Source organism: Babylonia areolata, chromosome 12, assembly GCF_041734735.1.
Source record: "Babylonia areolata isolate BAREFJ2019XMU chromosome 12, ASM4173473v1, whole genome shotgun sequence".
Lineage (NCBI taxonomy): Eukaryota > Metazoa > Mollusca > Gastropoda > Neogastropoda > Buccinidae > Babylonia > Babylonia areolata.
The window spans coordinates 36001095-36021178 of NC_134887.1; the positions used below are offsets into that span (position 1 = coordinate 36001095).

A 20084-nucleotide genomic window follows, 5' to 3' on the forward strand; every position below is an offset into this window, starting at 1 on the left:
CGATCCCCTGCCTTCCCACCCCTCCACTTGACCATGAGTGGAGATCTGGGTTCTAGTCTTTTAGATGAGACAATAAACAGAGTCCCATGTGCGGCACCTACTTTGCAGACAATAATAGATAGTACTTTTTGGTGCTAGCTCCCCATAAAATGGGCTCCAAGCATCTGACATGAAACAATACATACATGCACAACTGCATGATAACATACCTCTGCACATAAAAATAATGGCAAGAAAAGGGTCATATCTGGTAAAAATTTGTATAAAAATCCACATTGATAGTAAAAACACATACACGTGCGGACAAAAAACGGGGTGGGGAGGGGGGGTTCCGGTACTGTGGTGACATTTCCCTTTGGGAGTACAGCCTGAATTTCATACACAGAAATCTGTTGTAACAAAAATGTAATACAGTATATTACAATCTGAAAGACTACAGCCCTGTTCCTTGTGTGAGGTTAACATAGGATGTGTGCTTCCCTGTGTGGCTGCCCATCCAATGCACAACCAGGTGACCGACTATATTACATGGTTGAACAGTACATTGTTTTACTGTTTATGAAGTAATAGGCTTACGGTCTCTCACAGAAGAAAACAGTAAATGACATCCCATTACTGTGGAGAAACGATATACTGATCATTCGATCAGCTCTTAACCCGAACACAAACAAAAATTTAAAAAAAAATTAACATTCGAAAGCGGTGGGGGGGGGGGGGGGGGGGGGGGGGGCAAACTATTTTCCTGCCGACAATCGTGAATCGGTTCACATAATCTTGACGAAAGTGGTCACTAGAAAAATCGTACCTATAATCGTTGTATTAATTATCTAACCTGGTAAGACTGGTTGGAGAGTTTTCAGTTTCTCCAGTTTCGTTCCCCCACTGAGACATGTTATTTTATTTACAGTGGAGGACAATGCCGGCAGGGGGGGGAGGTGTTATCGCGCGGTCGCTCAGCATGCGAACCTGGCGTGATGCGCTATTTTTAGTAACAACGTGCTCTTCGATTTTTTTTGTTGCCGTTTTTCCTCCGACACGGGTTTCTCAGTCTGATTCCAGAGAATCGCACAGTGATCACGAATCTAGAATAAACATAAAACGCTCATTTTTCTTACTTTGAGTTTTTGCGGCTGCCACAGATTCGTGGGGGGAAAAAAAACCCTGAAGTGTGCCAGGGGGTGAGGATGAGAAATTTGCATATGCATAGTGACCTTGGGATGGTGAACTCCTGTGTTCTGTCGCCACAGGAGAGAAGAAAAAAACAACCCAGTCAGAATGACCGTTTGTCTGAGGACACACGCCAGATTTGTTTGCTCCGCCCAGTCAACGCACACACAGAGGACAAAAGAATGGCGGTGCGTTTCAGTCAAGTCAGTGACCGGACCTGGATTCCGGGCGGTGGCGTGATAAAGCCGGTGGCTGCGAATGGTGTGATTCACGTTCGCTGAGCAGACGACTTTGTTTTGTTTTTCTTCTTCTTCTTGGGCGCTTTGCCGGAGGCGGTTCGGTACATGTTTGTGTTCTGTGTGGGAAACTTTAAACTTGAAAAAAACTCCAACTCCTGCTGAACGGACAGGTAATTTGGATGTTACAGTGAGGTATTCGTGATTCATTTCGTTTACAACGTCAAGGCGTACCGAACAACAAAAAATCTCGAAGACTGCCCACACTCTCGAAACAGGCTCCACCCACCACATACCACCTGATGCACGGAATGACCGTTGAAGTGGGGGGTCAAGAAGATAAATGTCAGAACTCATGGATGTGCTCGTGCCGTATCTGAATTGCACGCATAACTAAAGGTGAGTCAGTGTATACATATACGTTGTTTTCATAAGCGCGTGTGATATTCTGACAAGATTACAGTTGTCTGGTAATAGACACAGCATATGAGGAGCTGTCCTCCTCCTCCTTCTTCCTCTCTCTCTCTCTCTCTCTCTCTGTCTCTCTCAGTCTCTGTCTATCTCTCTCCGAGTTTATCTGCGCGCAAGCTCGTGTGTGTGTGTGCGTGCGCCTTTCGTGCGTGTCAGTTGTCTGTGCGTGCGTGTGTGTGTGTGTGTGTGTGTGCGTCAGTGCGTGCGTATTGTACCTGTGTGTGTGTGTGTGTTTCATTCCCCACGAACCACAAGTGGGTTTCACGACATATGTTGCATTTCGATGTGGATGGAAAGTTGCACTGAGTTCTTACCAGTGTAGTTTGAATCAGTAAATACCATAATAACGAGTCACCACTGACTGAACCCAACTGACTGCACCCCGTTTAAAAAAAAAAAAAAAGAAGGAAAAACCCTGACACTCGCAGAAATTGCCATGTCGATGAACTCTCAAGCTAGCTCTCTCTCTCTCTCTCTCTCTCTCTCTCTCTCTCTCCCCGGTTGTCTCTCTCTCTGTCAGTCTCTCTCTCTCTCACTGTGAGTCTCTCTCCGTCTCTCTGTCTGTGTCTCTCTCTTGTCTCTCTCTCCGAGTCTCTCCCTCTCTCTCTCTCTCTCGCTAGTTCTATCTCCTCCCGAGTCTCTCTCTCTCTCTCTCTCTCTCTCTCTCTCTCTCTCTCTCTCTCTCTCTTTCTCTCTCTCTCTGTCTCCCAGGCTCTCTCTCTCTCTCTCTCTCTCTCTCTCTCTCTCTCTCTCTCCCTCTCTCTCTCTCTCCGATCTCCCCCCTCCCTCTTTCGCTCTGGGCTCCCTCTCTGACACTGCCCCCTTCCTCAGTCCCCACCACACACATATACTGATACTCACACACTCTCATCTAGCTCCTTCTCTCTTTTCCCCCCACCCCTTCCTCCTCTGTTGACAAAACCAGAAATGATACCAGTACGCCGGGTTCTTTGTGCCCAGTCCATGGGGAAGCAAAGTTCAATCACTGTGCGTGATATTGTGAGGTTCCGATTGCGAGAACCCATTCTCACTTCCTTCCTTGTACGCTGCACTTACAGTTACCACAGGCCACGTTGTCTTGTTATTTTGTTGGCGTCCGAGTCGTCACCTCAGCTGATCGAGCTGATGTGTTTGTTTATCTAGTATCGTGGGTTAATTCTTCGTGTTGTTTTGCGTGTGGATGTGTTGCTGATGTTAATAACATTGGCTACCATGACTTCCAGTTGCTGATGTTAATAACATTGGCTACTACTTCCAGTTGCTGATGTTGATAACATTGGCTACTACTTCCAGTTGCTGATGTTAATAACATTGGCTACCATGACTTCCAGTTGCTGATGTTGATAACATTGGCTACTACTTCCAGTTGCTGATGTTAATAACATTGGCTACTACTTCCAGTTGCTAATGTTAATAACATTGGCTACCATGACTTCCAGTTGCTGATGTTGATAACATTGGCTACTACTTTCAGTTGCTAATGTTAATAATATTGGCTACTACTTCCAGTTGCTGATGTTAATAACATTGGCTACTACTTCCAGTTGCTGATGTTAATAACATTGGCTACTACTTCCAGTTGCTGATGTTGATAACATTGGCTACTACTTCCAGTTGCTGATGTTAATAACATCGGCTACCATTTCCAGTCTGTGCCGTTTCTTTGTGCTCGGCCGGGATTTATCGGTGTGTATTTGATTTTTTTTTAAAAGTTGTTGTGTTGTGCTGTGCTGTGCTGTGCTGTGCTGTGCTGTGCTGTGTTGTGCTGTGCTGTGCTTTGTTGCGTTGCAGTTGTATTGCATCGCGCGCTGACTGTTTTAGTTCAGTTCTTGTTGATGAATTCTCTTTGTTGTTACTGTTTGTCAGTTTGTCACCCGCTTTTGTTTCATTTTCAGTCTTTTGTTATAGTTGCTGATAGGAAAGATGGTGCTGGTGGTGTATTCATTTTATTGACAGAGTGCCTTTTTACTTGGGAAATTTAGGTTGCTAACCATCTTTTTTTCTTTTTTTTTTCCTGTTTGCTTGTTCCGCCCCTCCCTTCTTTGTTCATGGGCTGTGGCCATAGACATAGATGTAGACATGTATATCAGTAGTTGTGACTCCCACGTTCACTCGTAAACATGAGTGGGCTTTTACGTCCGTCTATGACCGTTTTTATCATCACCGCAATGTAGGCAGTCATACTCCGTTTTCGGGGTGAGGGGGCGGGGGGTTGAGGGTACATGCCGGGTGTATTCTTCTTTCCTTAACCCATAGAACGCTGATATGGATTACTGACGGGATCTTTAACGTATTTGTTGTCAAGTTCTGTATGAGTATACACACGAAGGGGGCTCAGGCACTAGGAAGTCTGCACATCTGTTGACTTCAGAGATTTGAAAAAAAAAAAAAAAAAAAAAAAAAAAAAAAAAAGAGACGCAAGGCCTTCAAGACTCACTTGTGATAAATTAAGTCCCCTAGCATTAATTACAGAGTAATTTCCCTTCTTTACTATCTGCACCAAAACGTTTGCAAAATAAATCAAAATTCCATGCTTAGCAAAAGAAGTTCCTGTTTGAACAAAAAACGATAAATAATGACTCCTCTTGTTGTTGTGTCAGAATTAGAGGTCAAAGTGCCAAGTTTAGAGAATACAAAAAATATAAATAAAACAGTAAATGCAGTTTGCATATAATTAGGCTTCTTTCTTTTTTTTTCTTTTTTTTGTGCCCATCCCAGAGGTGCAATATTGTTTTAAACAAGATGACTGGAAAGAACTGAATTTTTCCTATTTTTATGCCAAATTTGGTGTCAACTGACAAAGTATTTGCAGAGAAAATGTCAGTGTTAAAGTTTTCCACAGACACACGGACACACACACACACACACACACACACACACACACACACACACACAGAGACAACCGAACACCGGGTTAAAACATAGACTCACTTTGTTTACACAAGTGAGTCAAAAAAATCTCTACTGACCCTTTTTCCACCGGGCACCATGAGCGGGATACGAACCCGGGATCCTGAGATTAAAAGTGAGTGTAACATTTTAACCACTCGGCTGTTGCGCCCGTCTTTCCGCCCTTCTGTCTCTCATGAAAGCTCGACAGATACTTTTTTTTTTATTTCCCTGTTTCTGTTGCTTCCGTCCTGGGTTCCGTTTCAACCGCACACGTGACGGGAGACACGTTTAGTCGCCAGAGAAACCACCAACTATTAAGTTACACAGTGTGTACAGATTCACAGCAAACTACAGGAATCGAGGATGTCATTCATTCAGTCTTACCACGAAGTCAGTAGAAAAACAAACTGACAAAAACCCGATCACTTACGAAGATGAATGCCACGCTCCTAAGCAGACTTTTGCGACCTTTTTTTAACATTGAGTTGGAGCGTTTTCTTCGTATAATGTATTACATCTCATGCCCGAAGTTAGTCGAAATGCATATAAAGGCGTCTGGCAATGAATGGTATTAACAGTACGACAACGATAATAAAGTCTTTCCGTCTGTTCGGACTTGTAAGGTTATTCTTCCGATTGTCTCCACAAAGGCAAATGTCCCATTTAGAAACTATGTGCTGAAACTGCCACGTTAAAGGCCATGAAATGAGCCACATTGTGTCGGCCTTGTCGAGTAACCCTCCGCTAGTGTTAGAAATCTGAGTGCAGGAAAACACTTGAAAGCAGATGCAAACAGCGAGTGGACCGTTAAGACTTTTGGTTGGTAATTATTTCACTCTTTCGACCAGAGATTATTGTATTATACATATGCATGACACTGACAGCATTTCTGTAACGTCTCCCTGGTTGTGATCAAGGTCAATAAAGCCGAAAACTTGGGACACATTTTAACATTATTTTTGTTGGACTCTTGTCAGTTTTGTCACTGGCATATCTCTTTGTATGTGAGAGAGAGAGAGAGAGAGAGAGAGAGTATGTGTGTCTGTGTAGGTCTGTGTGTGTGTGTGTGTGTGTGTGTGTGTGTGTGTTAGAATTATAGCTTTAACCCCATATGGCTTTTGCGATCAGCTGGCAAAAATATAAATAACGTAAAACGAATCAGCGACACACAGGACGTTGATTGACAGATTTCACGTGCCACGGTCTGAAACCATCAGAACGATCTATAGCTGTGACGCACTTGTTTTATTTTGGGCGTTTCGTTTTGTCTTTATTTACTATTCTCAGACCTCAGTGACGACCAGATCATCTCCAATATAGATCACTCCCAAGCCGCTTCGCTGTGCGTTCTCTCTCTCTCTCTCTCTCTCTCTCTCTCTCTCTCTCTCTCTCTCTGTCACTACCCACTGCTTTACTCTTGAGTAATTTCCCCGACCTCATACTTTGACATCTTCCCAATACGGCCTCTCTCTCACAGAGAGGGAGAGATAGAGGGAACCACCGATATTAGGTCGCCAGGAGGCCACACACCAGAGGAGGCCCTGCATTGCTGCTGAGTCACTTCGGTGGTGTTCAGTGGTGCCTGTTCTGATTTAACGTACTTAGTACACCACCTACTAAGCCCCCTACTAACGACAATAATGGCTTAGTCGCGGAGCCAGACTGAGTGAGCGTCTCTCCCAGAGTGGAGACCGCCACCTCGTCCCTCAAACAACAGCCCCCCATGAATCTGCCGACACCGAAGACATTGACAGGACTCACCCCAAGCACAGAAGTTGAGGGGCATCGAAACTGAGGTCACCATGAGAGCAGGGCATGAAATCCACATACTTTGAGACTGTTTTGTTTATATTGATGATGATGGAGGAGGATGACGATGACGATGTTGCTATGGAGGTCCATTTTGGTTTGGGACTGCGTGACGAGGCTGTACTCTACGCTTCCTGTCATAATGATATCCCGGCGTTAACCAGGCCCGAGAGATACAGACACTTGCAGTGTTGGTCAGGTAATTAGAGCAACACACCCAAAGACGCATCCTCGAAGTAGATGACACTCGACTGTATGGTCCCAGTCTCCCTATTTAAGCCCACAGCACACTCAACTGTGGGTAGGAGCCGGCCTCGGTCCGAAAAACCCACCTCCGCTTGGATTCGAACCCGCGTCCTCCCAGCCGTCATTCCGCGACGCTAACCACTTCGCTACGGCGGCTGGTATCCAGCATCATTTCACCATGCACCCCCACCCCCACTTCCCCCTAAAAAAATAATAAATTAAAAAAAGCAAAAAAGAGAAGAAAGAAAACTGTGGAAGTTTCCTAGTGTTCCTGAACTTCTTTTGCGAACCAAGCAGAACAAGAAACCCGACCATGTGATTATAATTATATCAAGCGAAGCAAATAAATGTAACGACACCTTACACGCACACCGTGACTTTAGAACGTTTGCTATCAATATAATAGAAGAAGGCCATCAGGCGAGGTGTGTGTGTGTGGGTGTGTGTGCGCGCGCGCGCGGGTGGGTGGGTGTTGGTTTGGGTTGGGTCCTTCAGGACCCCGCCCCCAAAGAGCATTTTTACATCTAACAGCAAGCACGCAGGAATATATATATATATATATATAGTTATATATATATAGTTATATATAGTTATAGCTATAACACGACCAGGGGAACTGACAAATCATAGCAGTCCATACCTCAGCTGACAGCTTGGGAGGCTGACGCTCTGCTGCGTCAAGTGACCACAGGCCTATCGATTGATTGATTGATTATTGATTTGGAGTGTGTCTGTGTGTGGTGGCGGTGGCTGTGTAGACAGGTTCTATACTGTGAATGGGAGGAGGGAACAGGTATATAATTCGTCGCCTGGCTGGATGTCGTTAGACCTGAGGGCGTCAGCCAGTTTGTTGTTGATCTCAGCATTATTGGATGTCGTTCAGATGGTGGGTAGTTTGGTTTTTGGTTTGTTTGTTTTGTTATTTTTGTTAGTGTTGTTTGATTTGTGTGTGTGTGTGTGTGTGTGTTTGTTGTTGTTGTTGTTGTTGTGTGTATTTGATTGTGCTTTCATATCTGTGAAACTGCATGTTTGTTGCATATCTGTTATGCATGTGTGTGTATGTGTGAATATGTGTCTGCATGTTTTACATTTATTTGCTTATTTAGCACCTTTTTGTGTGTGTTTTTTGTTTTTGTTTTGTTGTGTTGTTTTGTTTGTTTGGTTTTTTGTGTGTGTGTGTTTTTGTGTGTGTGTTTGTTTTTTTGTTTGTTTTTTTGTTTGGTTTGGGTTTTTTGTGCGCATAGAGTTGACTTCATCAAAATTTTGCGCCTTTATATTATTATTCGTAGCAGTATTTGTATGTATATATCTTTTTTTTTTCTCAAGGCCTGACTAAGCGCGTTGGGTTACGCTGCTGGTCAGGCATCTGTTTGGCAGATGTGGTGTAGCGTATATGGATTTGACCGAACGCAGTGACGCCTCCTTGAGCTACTGATACTGATACTGAAACTGTTGTTGTTGTTTTTGTTTTAAGCCATTTGTGGTGACCAGTCAGTTTTGCGGTCAGTTCACGCTTCACGTTGCGAACAAGGTTTTCGTTCGTCCTCGGGTTAATATAGCTATACGTATATTTCAGTTGATTTACTTTTTGTTTTTTTCCGCTTCGGTCATTGCCATAGATTTTGTTTCTTTTATTTTTCTTTCTTTCTTTCTTTCTTTCTTTCTAGTTGTGGGTGTCGTTTTCTAACTGGTCATCAATATCGCTTTTATTTGCCGGTTGTTGTTGTTTGTTTGTTGTTGTTGTTGTTTGTTGTTGTTTTTTTTTGTTTTTTTGGGGGGTGTTTTTTTTTTTGCTTTTTTTTTTTTTTATCCCTCTGTTTGTGTGTGTGTGTGAAAGAGAGAAAGAGAGTGGTGGGGGGTTTTGTGGGGGGTGGGGGTGGGGTGAGTGGGTGTCATCAATAGTGTTCTTTTTTTTGTTAATGAACGTGTTTTTTGTTGTTGTGTTTGTTTGGGTTTTTTTCTTCTTTTCTTTTCATGCCGGTTGTTGTTTTTATGTTTGTTTTTTTTTTGTTTTGTTTGTTTGTTTGTTTGTTTGGGTTGTTTTTTTTATCCCTCTGTTAGTGTGTGTGTGTGTGAAAGACAGAGAGAGAGAGTGGTGGGGGTTTTAGGGGGCGGGGGGGGGGGGGGGTGGTGAGTGGGTGTCATCAATAGTGTTCTGTTTTTGTTAATGAACGTGTTTTTTTGTTGTGGGGTTTGTTTTTTCTTCTTCTTTTTTTTCTTTCATGCAGTCTTGTTTGTTATGTAGTCACATAGTGCTATTGTTGTTGTCATTTTTTAATTGCTGTTGCTGCTTCTGGACTTCTTATTTGTCTTGACAAGTCTGATCGCTGTCAGCTGAATAGATGGCATGGATAGGAAGATTCGGTGGTCTTAGTGCATGGAGTACGCTAATCCTTCGCTTGTTCTGAATTGTGTGGAAGTTTAAAACGAAACTCGTATAAAATATGATTATGACTGATACGATTCACATGCCTCTGAATCGCAATTTAGGTTTCGTGTCCCCCCCCTTCCCCCCCCGCCCCCCACCCCCCACTCCCCCACCCCCTTGATCCCCTCCCCTCCCCAAAATAATCTTGTAACCCGTATCACTGACGGTCAAAATGAAAAGTAACTGTGAACAAAAAACCAGATCATGTCTACACTTTCAGGGGACTGGTGATGTCGGAAAACTTTCTGTTTCAGTTTGAGAAGCGATAGCTTGATTAAAATCGGCATAGATTTGGTAGAGACGGCGACTCTTTGTTAGGTAGATAAATAAACGAGTGAGTGATTGACTGATTGCGTGTAAGAAATAGATGAAAACGAACAGACGAACCAACCAGTGTATGAGTAAATATAGTGTCTCTAATCTTGAAGTATAACACAAGTACATGGTTAGGTATATATATATATATATATATATATATATATATATATATATATATTACTACTTTTCATCACATACGATGCTCGAATTGTCTTCATTGAATATCCGAGCTATCCACTTTCTCTCTCGTACTATTCAACAACAACAAAACGATAATAATAATAATAATAATGATGATGATGATGATGAACAATAATAATGATAATCATAATCCTAACGACGATGATGATGGTGGTGGTGGTGACGACGACGGCGACGACGAGGACATGATGATAATGACCCCCTTTTTTTTCTTTTCTTTTCTTGTTTTTTCCCCCCAACAGATTCCCGCCAACACAGACACTGTCACTCACAGGAAGGAGAGAGAATTCCTAAGACGACGAAGGCCGGGACTGACGATTCACGACACCATCAGCTGGTCTGAACGCTGTCGTTTGTGGTCTGTGGACGTATATTTGAGGAAAAACGTACTGATAAGGAAGGAAAGAAAGATCGAAGGGAAGGGAAGAAGAGAGGGAGGACTAGCGATTAGTATTTTACTGATCCTTGTTGAATTAACTAAGTACATATCGGTTAGGGGATATGATACGTTTTTGTTGAAATTTTTTTTTTTAATTTTTTTTTTTATGCATGTTAACTGAGTACTGCTGATCGTATTCTGTGAACAAATCAACGAAGAGACTGTGCATGTACTGGCGTTTATACTGTTCCGCCAATTTGCGCGCCAGAATGAAGTAAAAACAAAAAACAAAAACAAAAAAAACCACCAAAACCCCGGGCCATTGCGATCGGCAGCTATCCAAGCATCCAGCAAACGCCCCTGCTGGTCCGATTACATTAATCAGCTTCGCCACTAAGTGCTACCCAACTCCACAAAGATAAAAACACACCTCGCTTTATTCAGTTGTAGAGAGTTAACTCTTTTCACCCAGCGATTTAACTGATGGGAACCACAACCGCTTTGAAAATCAGTGTTGCTTAGGCCTCATGTTAAAAGATATAAATATATAGATAAATAAATGAATAAGATACAGGGAAGGCTTGAAAGCCAGTATCCCTCCTTTCGTTCAATCACGGACCACACAGCCAAAACAAAAAAGGACTTGGTTAACTTCAAGACTGAAAGCCTAGTTGTTACTGACGAAAAATTCCATCATCGTCGGACACGTTTTTATTGTGCAACCAGACAACGACTGAATTCTCCAAGGTAGCTTTGAAGCGAAGTTTTTCTTTTCTTTTCTTTTCTTTTCCTTTTTTGTAATATCAAATGTATGTCATCTTTGCGTGTTTGTAAAGAACAATTTACACATTATGTCATTACTGGCATTCCACTCCAAGAGTTTGAACTGACAACGAAGAGGACATAGACTAAAAACAGCGAACTGAATTGGTTAAGACACCACCACCACCACCAACAACAACAACAAAAAAAGTCCCACGTTTGGAAAACCACAGACTTTTTTCTGTTCTGTTCAGATTTAGAAAGCATTTCGTATTCTTTAAATCAAACAACAACAAGAACAAAATAAAAAAAATAACCATAAATAAATAAATAGATCAACAATTTTCATTTCATTTCTAAAAGAATAAAACTAACCGGGGGATCGGAAAAAGCAGCCATGCTGACGAGAACGACGCTTCACAACTGCTGCTACAACAGCTACTACTACTACTACTACCACAGCTCCAACCTGAAGGCGAACAGCGTCGGACTACAACAACAACAGGTGTGCTACGACTATGAGTGGCCGCTACTGAGTGAGCAGCCGGCGGCTGGCAGGGCCGAGCCCTGGGGGCAGCTAGGGGCCCTGGGCAGCCAGCTTCAGCCCACGTGGATCTACTCGGCGCTGCTGATGACGGTCATCATCGGAGGCATGAGGACCACCCGGCGTGGGGTGCTGCAGCTGCTGCAGGTCAGTTTTCAGTTTCAGTTTCAGTAGCTCAAGGAGGCGTCACTGCGTTCGGACAAAACCACATACGCTACACCACATTTGTATTTGTATTTGTATTCCTTTTTATCACAACAGATTTCTCTGTGTGAAATTCGGGCTGCTCACCCCAGGGAGAGCGCGTCACCCTTTTTTTTTTTTTTTTTTTTTTTTTTTTTATAATTTTTTCCTGCGTGCAGTTTTATTTGTTTTTCCTGTCGAAGTGGATTTTTCTACAGAATTTTGCCAGGAACAACCCTTTTGTTGCCGTGGGTTCTTTTACGTGCGCTAAGTACATGCTGCACACGGGACCTCGGTTTATCGTCTCATCCGAATGACTAGCGTCCAGACCACCACTCAAGGTCTAGTGAAGGGGAAGAAAATATCGGCGGCTGAGCCGTGATTCGAACCAGCTCCCTCAGATTCTCTCGCTTCCTAGGCGGACGCGTTACCTCAAGGCCATCACTCCATCTGCCAAGCAGATGCCTGACCAGCAGCGTAACCCCAACGCGCTTAGTCAGGCCTTGAGAAGAAGAAGAGGGGTGGGGGGGGGAACACTTCCCAAGCGGGGAATCGAACCCCGGCCGTCGCGGTGAGAGCGCGAAATCCTAACCACTAGACCACTTGGGACTCAGGTCAGTGAGTTAGTACGGTTGGTCATTGCTTTAACTCATTCGGGACGGTTCTCGAAAGCAGCACTGACTTGAAGTTGTGTACCTTGTGAATGGAGAGAGGAGAGTTACCACTCTTTACTATTTGTTAAACAGCGACTGCAGCTACTAATACTGCTACTGCTGCTGCTGCTACTACTACTAATTACTACCATAAAATAACTACAGCAACAACTACATTTACGATTACTATAAGTAAACCACCACTACTACTACTGCTGCTGCTGCCGCTTCTGCTACTACTACTACTACTACTACTACTACAAATATTGACAACAACAGCAACTGCTACAAATATCAATAACAGCTACTACTACTATAAATATTAACCACAACTACAACAACAACAACCACAACCACAACCACAACCACTACCACTACCACTACAACTCCTGTTTGACAGGTGTGCGCGGGCGAGCTGTGAGACAAGCGGTGGCTGTTCTCGCCCCACTACGTGCTGTGATGGAGTCTCCCGTCGGTCCGACGGATGAGTAGGCAGGCAGACTTATCTGTCGGTGTGTGTCCTCATATGGGAGAAGAGGCCGATTCTGGATGCGCAGCACTTCCCACAGGTGTTGCAAGGGAAATCGTCTCCAGAAGTTGAGCCCTGCTTCCTTCGCTCACGCTTCTCCTTAATGGCCAGTATTCTCTTGTTTTCAAACGTCTTTATGCTACTAGAGCACAGCATCCTCCAGCGACAGCGGTCAAGGGCATCAGTTTCCCAGGAAGCGATGTCTATGTTACAGGCTTTGAGGTTTGTCTTCAAGGTGTCCTTGAAGCGCTTTGCAGGGTCTTCCAAGTTCACGGTGGCCTTCCTTCAGCTGGCCATACAAAAGCATCTTCGGGATCCTACTGTCTGTCATGCGGACAACGTGTCCTGTCCAGCGTAGGTGGCACTGGATCAGCAGGCTTTCGAGGATCTTTCTTAGGCATCTCTGGTGAAACTGCTCAAGTTGTTGAATATGACGCCGATACGTCGTCCATGTTTCACAGCAGTACAACAAGGTGGTCAGTACAACAGCTCTGTAGGTTTTCATCTTGATGCTGAGCCTGATGCCTTTGTTGTTCCACAGCCTGCTGTTGAGTCTGCCAAAGGCGGAGCTAGCCTTGGCGATGCGCAGCGTCACTTCTGCATCAAGGACTCCGTTGCTGCATCGGGTGCTTCCCAGGTAGCAGAACTTGTCGACTGACTTGATCTCTGTGTCATTGATCTTGATTGCAGGTGAGTGGTGGGGGAGGCACTGGCGTTCTGTGAGCTAGCCGGTTGGTACATGGAATCGGTCTTACTGAGGCTGATAGTGAGTCCAAAGCGCCTGCAGGAGGTGGAGAACCTGTCCATAATGAACTGCATATCCTCATGGGTGTGTGCAGCAAGCGCACAGTCATCAGCGAAGAGGAACTCTCTCAACAGTGCCTCAAACACCCTGGATCTGGCATGGAGTCGCCGCAAGTTGAAAAGTTTGCCATCTGTGCGAAACTGAATGTAGATGCCCCGGTCACAGTCTTGGAAGGCGTCAATCAGCATGGCAGAGAAGAGAATGGAGAACAGTGTGGGTGCCAAGACGCAGCCCTGCTTCACTCAATTTACCACAGGGAACAGATCCGACATGTCAGTATTTTCCTGTACTCTCGCTGTGGCTGTTCTCGCCCCACTACGTGCTGTACTACTACTGCTACTGCTGCTCAGTGCTACTACTACTACTACTACTACTGTTTGACAGGTGTGCGCGGGAGAGCTGTGGGACAAGCGGTGGCTGTTCTCTCCCTACCACGTGCTGACGGCCCTGAGGAAGGGCAGCAGACGACTCCCCACGGGCGTGTCCCGCCGTCAGGTCCGCTGGCTGTGCCGGGCGGCGCTCCGCGCGCTGCTGGGCCGTAGGGCGCTTCAGGCTGGGGACTGCACGTGCTCACACGGCGGCAGCGGCGGTGGTGGTGGTGGTGGTGGGAAGAAGCCCCACCACCATCATCACAACCACCACCACCACCACGGGAGGAGACGTCTAAACCGGACTGTGAGTTTGGTTTGGGTTTTTTTTTGGGTGGGTTGGTTTGTGTGTGTGTGTGAGTGTTTCGGGTTAGGGGTGGGGCATAGGGTGGATGGGTGGGGTAGTGGTGCGTGTGTGTGTATGTGTGCGTGTGCGTGTGCGTGTGTGTTGTGTTGTGATGTGTTGGTGTGTGTGTGTGTGCGTGTGTATGTGTGTTATGTTGGTGAGTTTGTGTGTGTGTGTGCTTTTGTGTGTGTTTGTGCATGTGTGTATAGGGGTGTGGTGGCAGTGGTGTGTGTTGTGTTGGTGTGTATGTGGGTGTGCATATTTGAGTGTTGTGTGGCGATGGTGGTGTGCGTGTGTGTGTGTATGTATGTGTGTGTGCGTGTGTGTACGCGTGCTTGGATCGAGTTCTGTCAAGGCAGATTCATGGGGATATGTCAGACGGACGCAGTGGATGATCTCCACAAGGTGGAGGGTGTTGGGGGGCGCAGGGGGGGGGGGGGAGGGGGGGGGGCGCTCACTCAGTCTGGCTCCGCGACTAAGCCATTATCAGAACAGGCAGTGCAGAACACCACCGATGTAACTCAGCAGCAGCGCAGAGTCTCCTCTGGTGTGTGACCTCCTCCTGGCGACCCAAGATCGATTGTTCCCTGTTGACTGCTGACACTGGGACTGCACTGCGACAGACAGACGAACCCAGGTGTGACTGTAGAGTGGGGGGGGGGGGTGCGGGGTGGGTGGTGGGGGGGGGGGGGGGGGGGGGGGGGTTACTTCCGTGGGAATGAGCGGCAAGGGAGAAATGACTCTGAAACGGTCCAGATGGTGGGGCAACGGAAAAACAAGACAGACACACACACGCGCGCATGCATACACACATACACACACACGCGCGCGCGCATACATACACACGCACGCACGCATGCACACACACACACACGCGCACGCACGCACACACACACACACGCGCGCATGCTCCTGCACGCACACACACACACACACACACACACCCACACACACACGCACGCACGCTCAAGAGGTATTTTTTCAGTGCTCCACTGCATTTGCTAAAGAAGCTGCAAAGCATTGATTGTAAGGCTTATAAACTCGCTCTAGGTGTGCCCATTCTTACATCAAATTTAGGGACTTACAGAGAAGCAGGTGTTTTATCTCTTGATGAACAAAGGAAAACTTCAGCCGCGAAATTCGTTATCAAATCCTTCGCATATGAAACATTTTCAAAAGAAGAAGCTAATTTGAGTTCACAAAAAGATTTTGCTAAAAGAGCCAAGACGATACAGTCTATGACATCCATTAATACATTTGCATCAGATATCATTAGTGCTACGGAATCAAAAGACAAGCAAATTGCAAAAGTACCTACTTTTTCACCAGTCCCGGAATGGGAGCAGTGTAAAGCTACCTTTGACATGGATTATACAGATTTATCCAAGAACCAGTCACCATTTATGTTAAAACCTGAAGTGCTCTCACATACAGAAAATCAATATTCAAATTATCTAAAAATATACACAGACGGATCTGTTCTAGAAGATGGTAATTCAGGAGCGGCTTTTGTAATTCCTTCATTAGAATAGAAAAACTATACTACATTGGTAGACAATATTCCATTTTCACAGCTGAACTTATAGCCATACTTATGGCCTTAAATTATATTTCAGACATTCCGAAAACTGTAAGTGAAATTTTATTATGTGTAGACTCACAGTCAGTATTACAAGCTATAGAATCTCCAAATTCAAAGAAGCGAATTGAGATGACAATGGAAATAAAACATTTTATTCACCAACTGACAAAACAGGGCATTAAAATAACTTTCTGTTGGGTACCTTCGCACTGTGGAATATCTTCAAATGAGTGGGTAGACAAGCAGCTAGAAGAGCAGCGCAATACAACTTGACATCCAGTTAGGTCTACATGAATGCATTAGCTGTGTAGAAATAGAAAATGTATCTAGAAATCGATTTAAGAAATTACTTGTAGATTCAAATAATCAATATTACCAATGTTGTGTAAACTCAAAGAATGCAGCTAATCCCAAACATTTTCTAAATTTGACACCAGCAGCACATTCAAGACAAATTACAAGTCTAATGTATAGACTTCGTTTAAATGCCTTTCGTACAAAATTTTCTAAAAATATAAAATGTATATGCGGTAAGCAAATAACTGTAAGCCATCTACTCATTCATTGTCCGAGCATAAGACAGTTACTTCCAAAAGATGTAGTTGATGACTTTTCTTCCAATATTTCATTAGCCACTGAAAAGATTTTGAATGATTATTCATTGCTTAGAATGTTTTCAGAAATTTTAAACTCCAGTCCAGTTGGTATCCTCTTTTGATGTATTATATTTAATACTGTTATTTATATTTACATTGTTGTAGGTTAATACTTGTTGATATGCATATACATATTCTCCTTCCCATGACAACTCATTCAGTACACACCACAACCTCTTTAGACTTTTTCTTATAATATACTTTTCCTCTGATACATAACATGAACTTTTTTTTCTTCTTTTTTTTTTACACTAATATTCACATGCATTCCCTTTCCTTTATACACTACTTTACTCCTTTCCGTCTAAAAACACTTATAGTGAATAGACGTTAAACTGAAGAACAACACACACACACACACACACACACACACACACACACACACACACGAACACACACGAACACACACACACAGATGTATGTTAATGAAGGCGCAAGTGTGTGCGAAGGTTGAAGCCAGGATCGAAATGTAGCTTGTGCGTTTGTAGCGCCGTGCTGTGTTCTTTGTGTTGTTGCTGTTAATTTTGATGAAACATCTGTTCTCGCAAGTGATATATGATATATACTGTATGATGTGTTTGTTCTCTATTGTCCGTGTGTTCTGTGTGGCTTGAATAAAAGCTAATTTGTGTTTGCATATTTCTTCTGTCATTGCTGCTGTGTGCACACAAGTCGAAATGATCAAGTTTCAATGTACCTTTTATGTACCTGTGTGCTAGCTGAATCGGTAGCGAAAGCAGCACCGGTTTGAAGTTATGTACGTTGTGTGTGGAGAGAGTTACCACTCTTATTATTTGTTTATATATATATATATATATATATATATATATATATATATATATATATATATACATATATGCATACATATATACATATAATATATATTATAATATATATATATTCCCCCCTCTCAGTTTGCTTTCGGTTTGACCCAAGTGAGAAACGTAGCACAACAAACCGGAAGACAGAATTGGAGTTGCGCCAGCAAATATTATATGACTGTGTGATAGTTGTGTACGACTCGACTGTAACCATTAAATGGTTAACTCACTCAGTACGGCCAGTGCTCTCTTCTCCTCTACACGGACCCTTCGGATGTCCAGGGGGTGTCTGAATGACCCAACCTTTAGCTTCCGTCGTCAGAATTGTGGTATTCTTTGTCAACATTCACCTCTTCAGTATAAGAGCCTTCCGCTTGCAATATTTTGATGATGGTAACTGGGGTGAAACACTGTTAACGTCGTCTCTTTTGCCGTTCGTATGGAGAGAGTTAAGGATAACAATAGTGATGAGGGTGATCAGGAAGCGGAAACGTTTGAACAAATGCAGAGAAAACGAACGAAATAAACAACACACACACACACACACAGACACAGACACACACACACACTGTCTGAGTGATTTAGCAGTGTACAGCTTTTTATGCCTAAAGACTTCGTCGTCAATTGCTTGGATGGATGTCTTTGTATATTCTATTATATGATTTTTGGGGTGTGTTTGTATGTGGTGCTTTGTGTGTGTGTGTGTGTGTGTGTGTGGTGTTAACGGTTGCTGCAATGTTGGCTCAGTTTCAGTTTCTCAAGGAGGCGTCACTGCGTTCGGACAAATCCACATACGCTACACCACATCTGCTAGGCAGATGCCTGACCAGCAGCATAACCCAACGCGCTTAGTCAGGCCTTGAGTGCATGCATATATACACTCGGCTTATATCACAGATTGACATAAGTTTACATTTGGGCCAACAGCAAAGTGAGAGCTGTATTATCAGTGGTTTCTCTAGTCAATGGGAAACCATTTACAGCTTAGTCTTTTTGTGAAGGACTATGACTCTCAAACTAGGAGGCAAAATTGCACTGGCTCTAAGTGCTGCAGCCTTGTGGGTTAGTTGGCCTTTGGGAACCATTCCAACGCTGACTGTCCTAAAAACCCTCTTGGCCGAGAGAGTAGGGATGTAACTTGGGCAAGACACTCTCCACTATAATCAAATTCTAGCCCAAATAGTCGGAACAGCAGTTGCCTCCTCTGCTGTTCTGATGGTCATAGTCGGACACGACTGACTATCATATATATTTGTGTACCTATACAACACTCCAGTTGCCATGGGTTCTTTTTCAGTGCGCTCAGTGTGTGTGTGTGTGTGTGTGTGTGTGTGTGTGTGTGTGTGCTGCACACGGGATCTCGGTTTGTCGTCTCATCCGAATGACTAGACGCTCAGTTCGATTTTCAAGTACAACTTTGGAGAAAGGGCTAGAGCGGGATTGGAACCCAGACCCACACGGACTGTGTATTGGCAGGAGAGCGTCCTAACCACTCTGCCACTTTTCTCTAATGTTAGCTCAGCGGAATGGAATGACGCTTGCCGACAACATCGATTTTCAGTCGGTCCGGTTTGAAGATGTTCAGCTTTGACAACAACAAAAACAAAACCGTTTTGTAGTCTACACACCTGTTACAGATCGCCGTAAAATGACAGATTTTGAAGGAAGCTTACTGATGCGTGTCATGTATTCTTTGCCAAATGGATTTGTGTGTGTGTGTGTGTGTGTGTGTGTGTGTGTGTGTGTGTGTGTGTGTGTGTGTGCATGTGTGTGTGTGTGCACTCGGGGAGGAGAGTGCGTGTGTGAGGGGAGAGGCGTGAGTGCGTTTGTGTGTGTGAGTGTGAGGGGAGGTGCATGTGTGTGTGTGAGTGTGAGGGGAGGTGTAAGTGTGTGTGTGAGTGTGAGGGGAGGTGTAAGTGTGTGTATGTGTGTGTGTAAGGGGAGGAGGATAAGTGTGTGTGTGTGTGTGTGAGGTGGGTAACGGGGTGAATGGTGGGAAGTTGAGTTGGAGACTGTAGTGTATCAGCAGAACATACTGACCGTTGAAACAGTAAACCAAAAACATGATACGTTGGGTTGGTCAATGGTTTTATCCAGGACAGAATGTCACCTTGACACACTCATAGGCAAGGCAAGGAGTTAATTTCGTGTGCCCCCTCGGGGCATTCAAACATTACATACGTTCATCCCCAACACATATCCTATAAATATAAAAAGTGTGATGTCAAAAACAAGAAGTAGGCTCATTTGTTCAGTCACTTATTATGCACATTGACAAGTACTATTTCATTCATAATACAAACAAACAAACAACAAAAAGTCAATCAAAACTGATATACTTTTGTTGGTGGTGGTTTTTTGTTGTGTTTTTTGTTGTTGCTGCTGTTGTTTTCCAACTTCTTCCTTGTTCATGTTCATCAATATTTGTCCTAAAGCCCACCAATCGTCTCTTTTTATTATACGTCTGATTTATCCACGGATTTATTAATTTATGCATTCACTCATTTATTCATATATTTATTTTTCTCGCCAGACATGATAACAAACACACACACACACACACCAACAACAGCAGTTATCCACACAAATAAACAAATGAGCACGATGTAAGCGCAGGCTTGTTGTAGCTCAAGTTTTCCTTTTCCTTTATTGAACGCTGTGCATTTTTGTTTTGTTTCTTGATATTTA

General features: G+C 44.0%; 1 protein-coding gene and 1 non-coding gene across 2 annotated transcripts in view; one reads left to right on the forward strand and one right to left on the reverse strand.

Annotated features, from left to right (window-relative positions):
* Positions 1-11141: 11141 nt before the first annotated feature.
* Positions 11142-20084, forward strand: part of LOC143288581 (phosphatidylserine decarboxylase proenzyme, mitochondrial-like) — a 30276-nt gene continuing 21333 nt past the window's right edge. Inside the window, exons 1-2 of the mRNA XM_076597202.1 lie at positions 11142-11600; positions 14008-14298. Coding sequence (XP_076453317.1) covers positions 11307-11600; positions 14008-14298 — 585 coding nt within the window. The 5' untranslated portion in view covers positions 11142-11306. The remainder of the gene's footprint in view (positions 11601-14007; positions 14299-20084) is intronic.
* On the reverse strand, positions 12174-12245 carry Trnae-cuc (transfer RNA glutamic acid (anticodon CUC)). Its single transcript has one exon. It is a non-coding gene; the product is annotated as a tRNA-Glu (tRNA).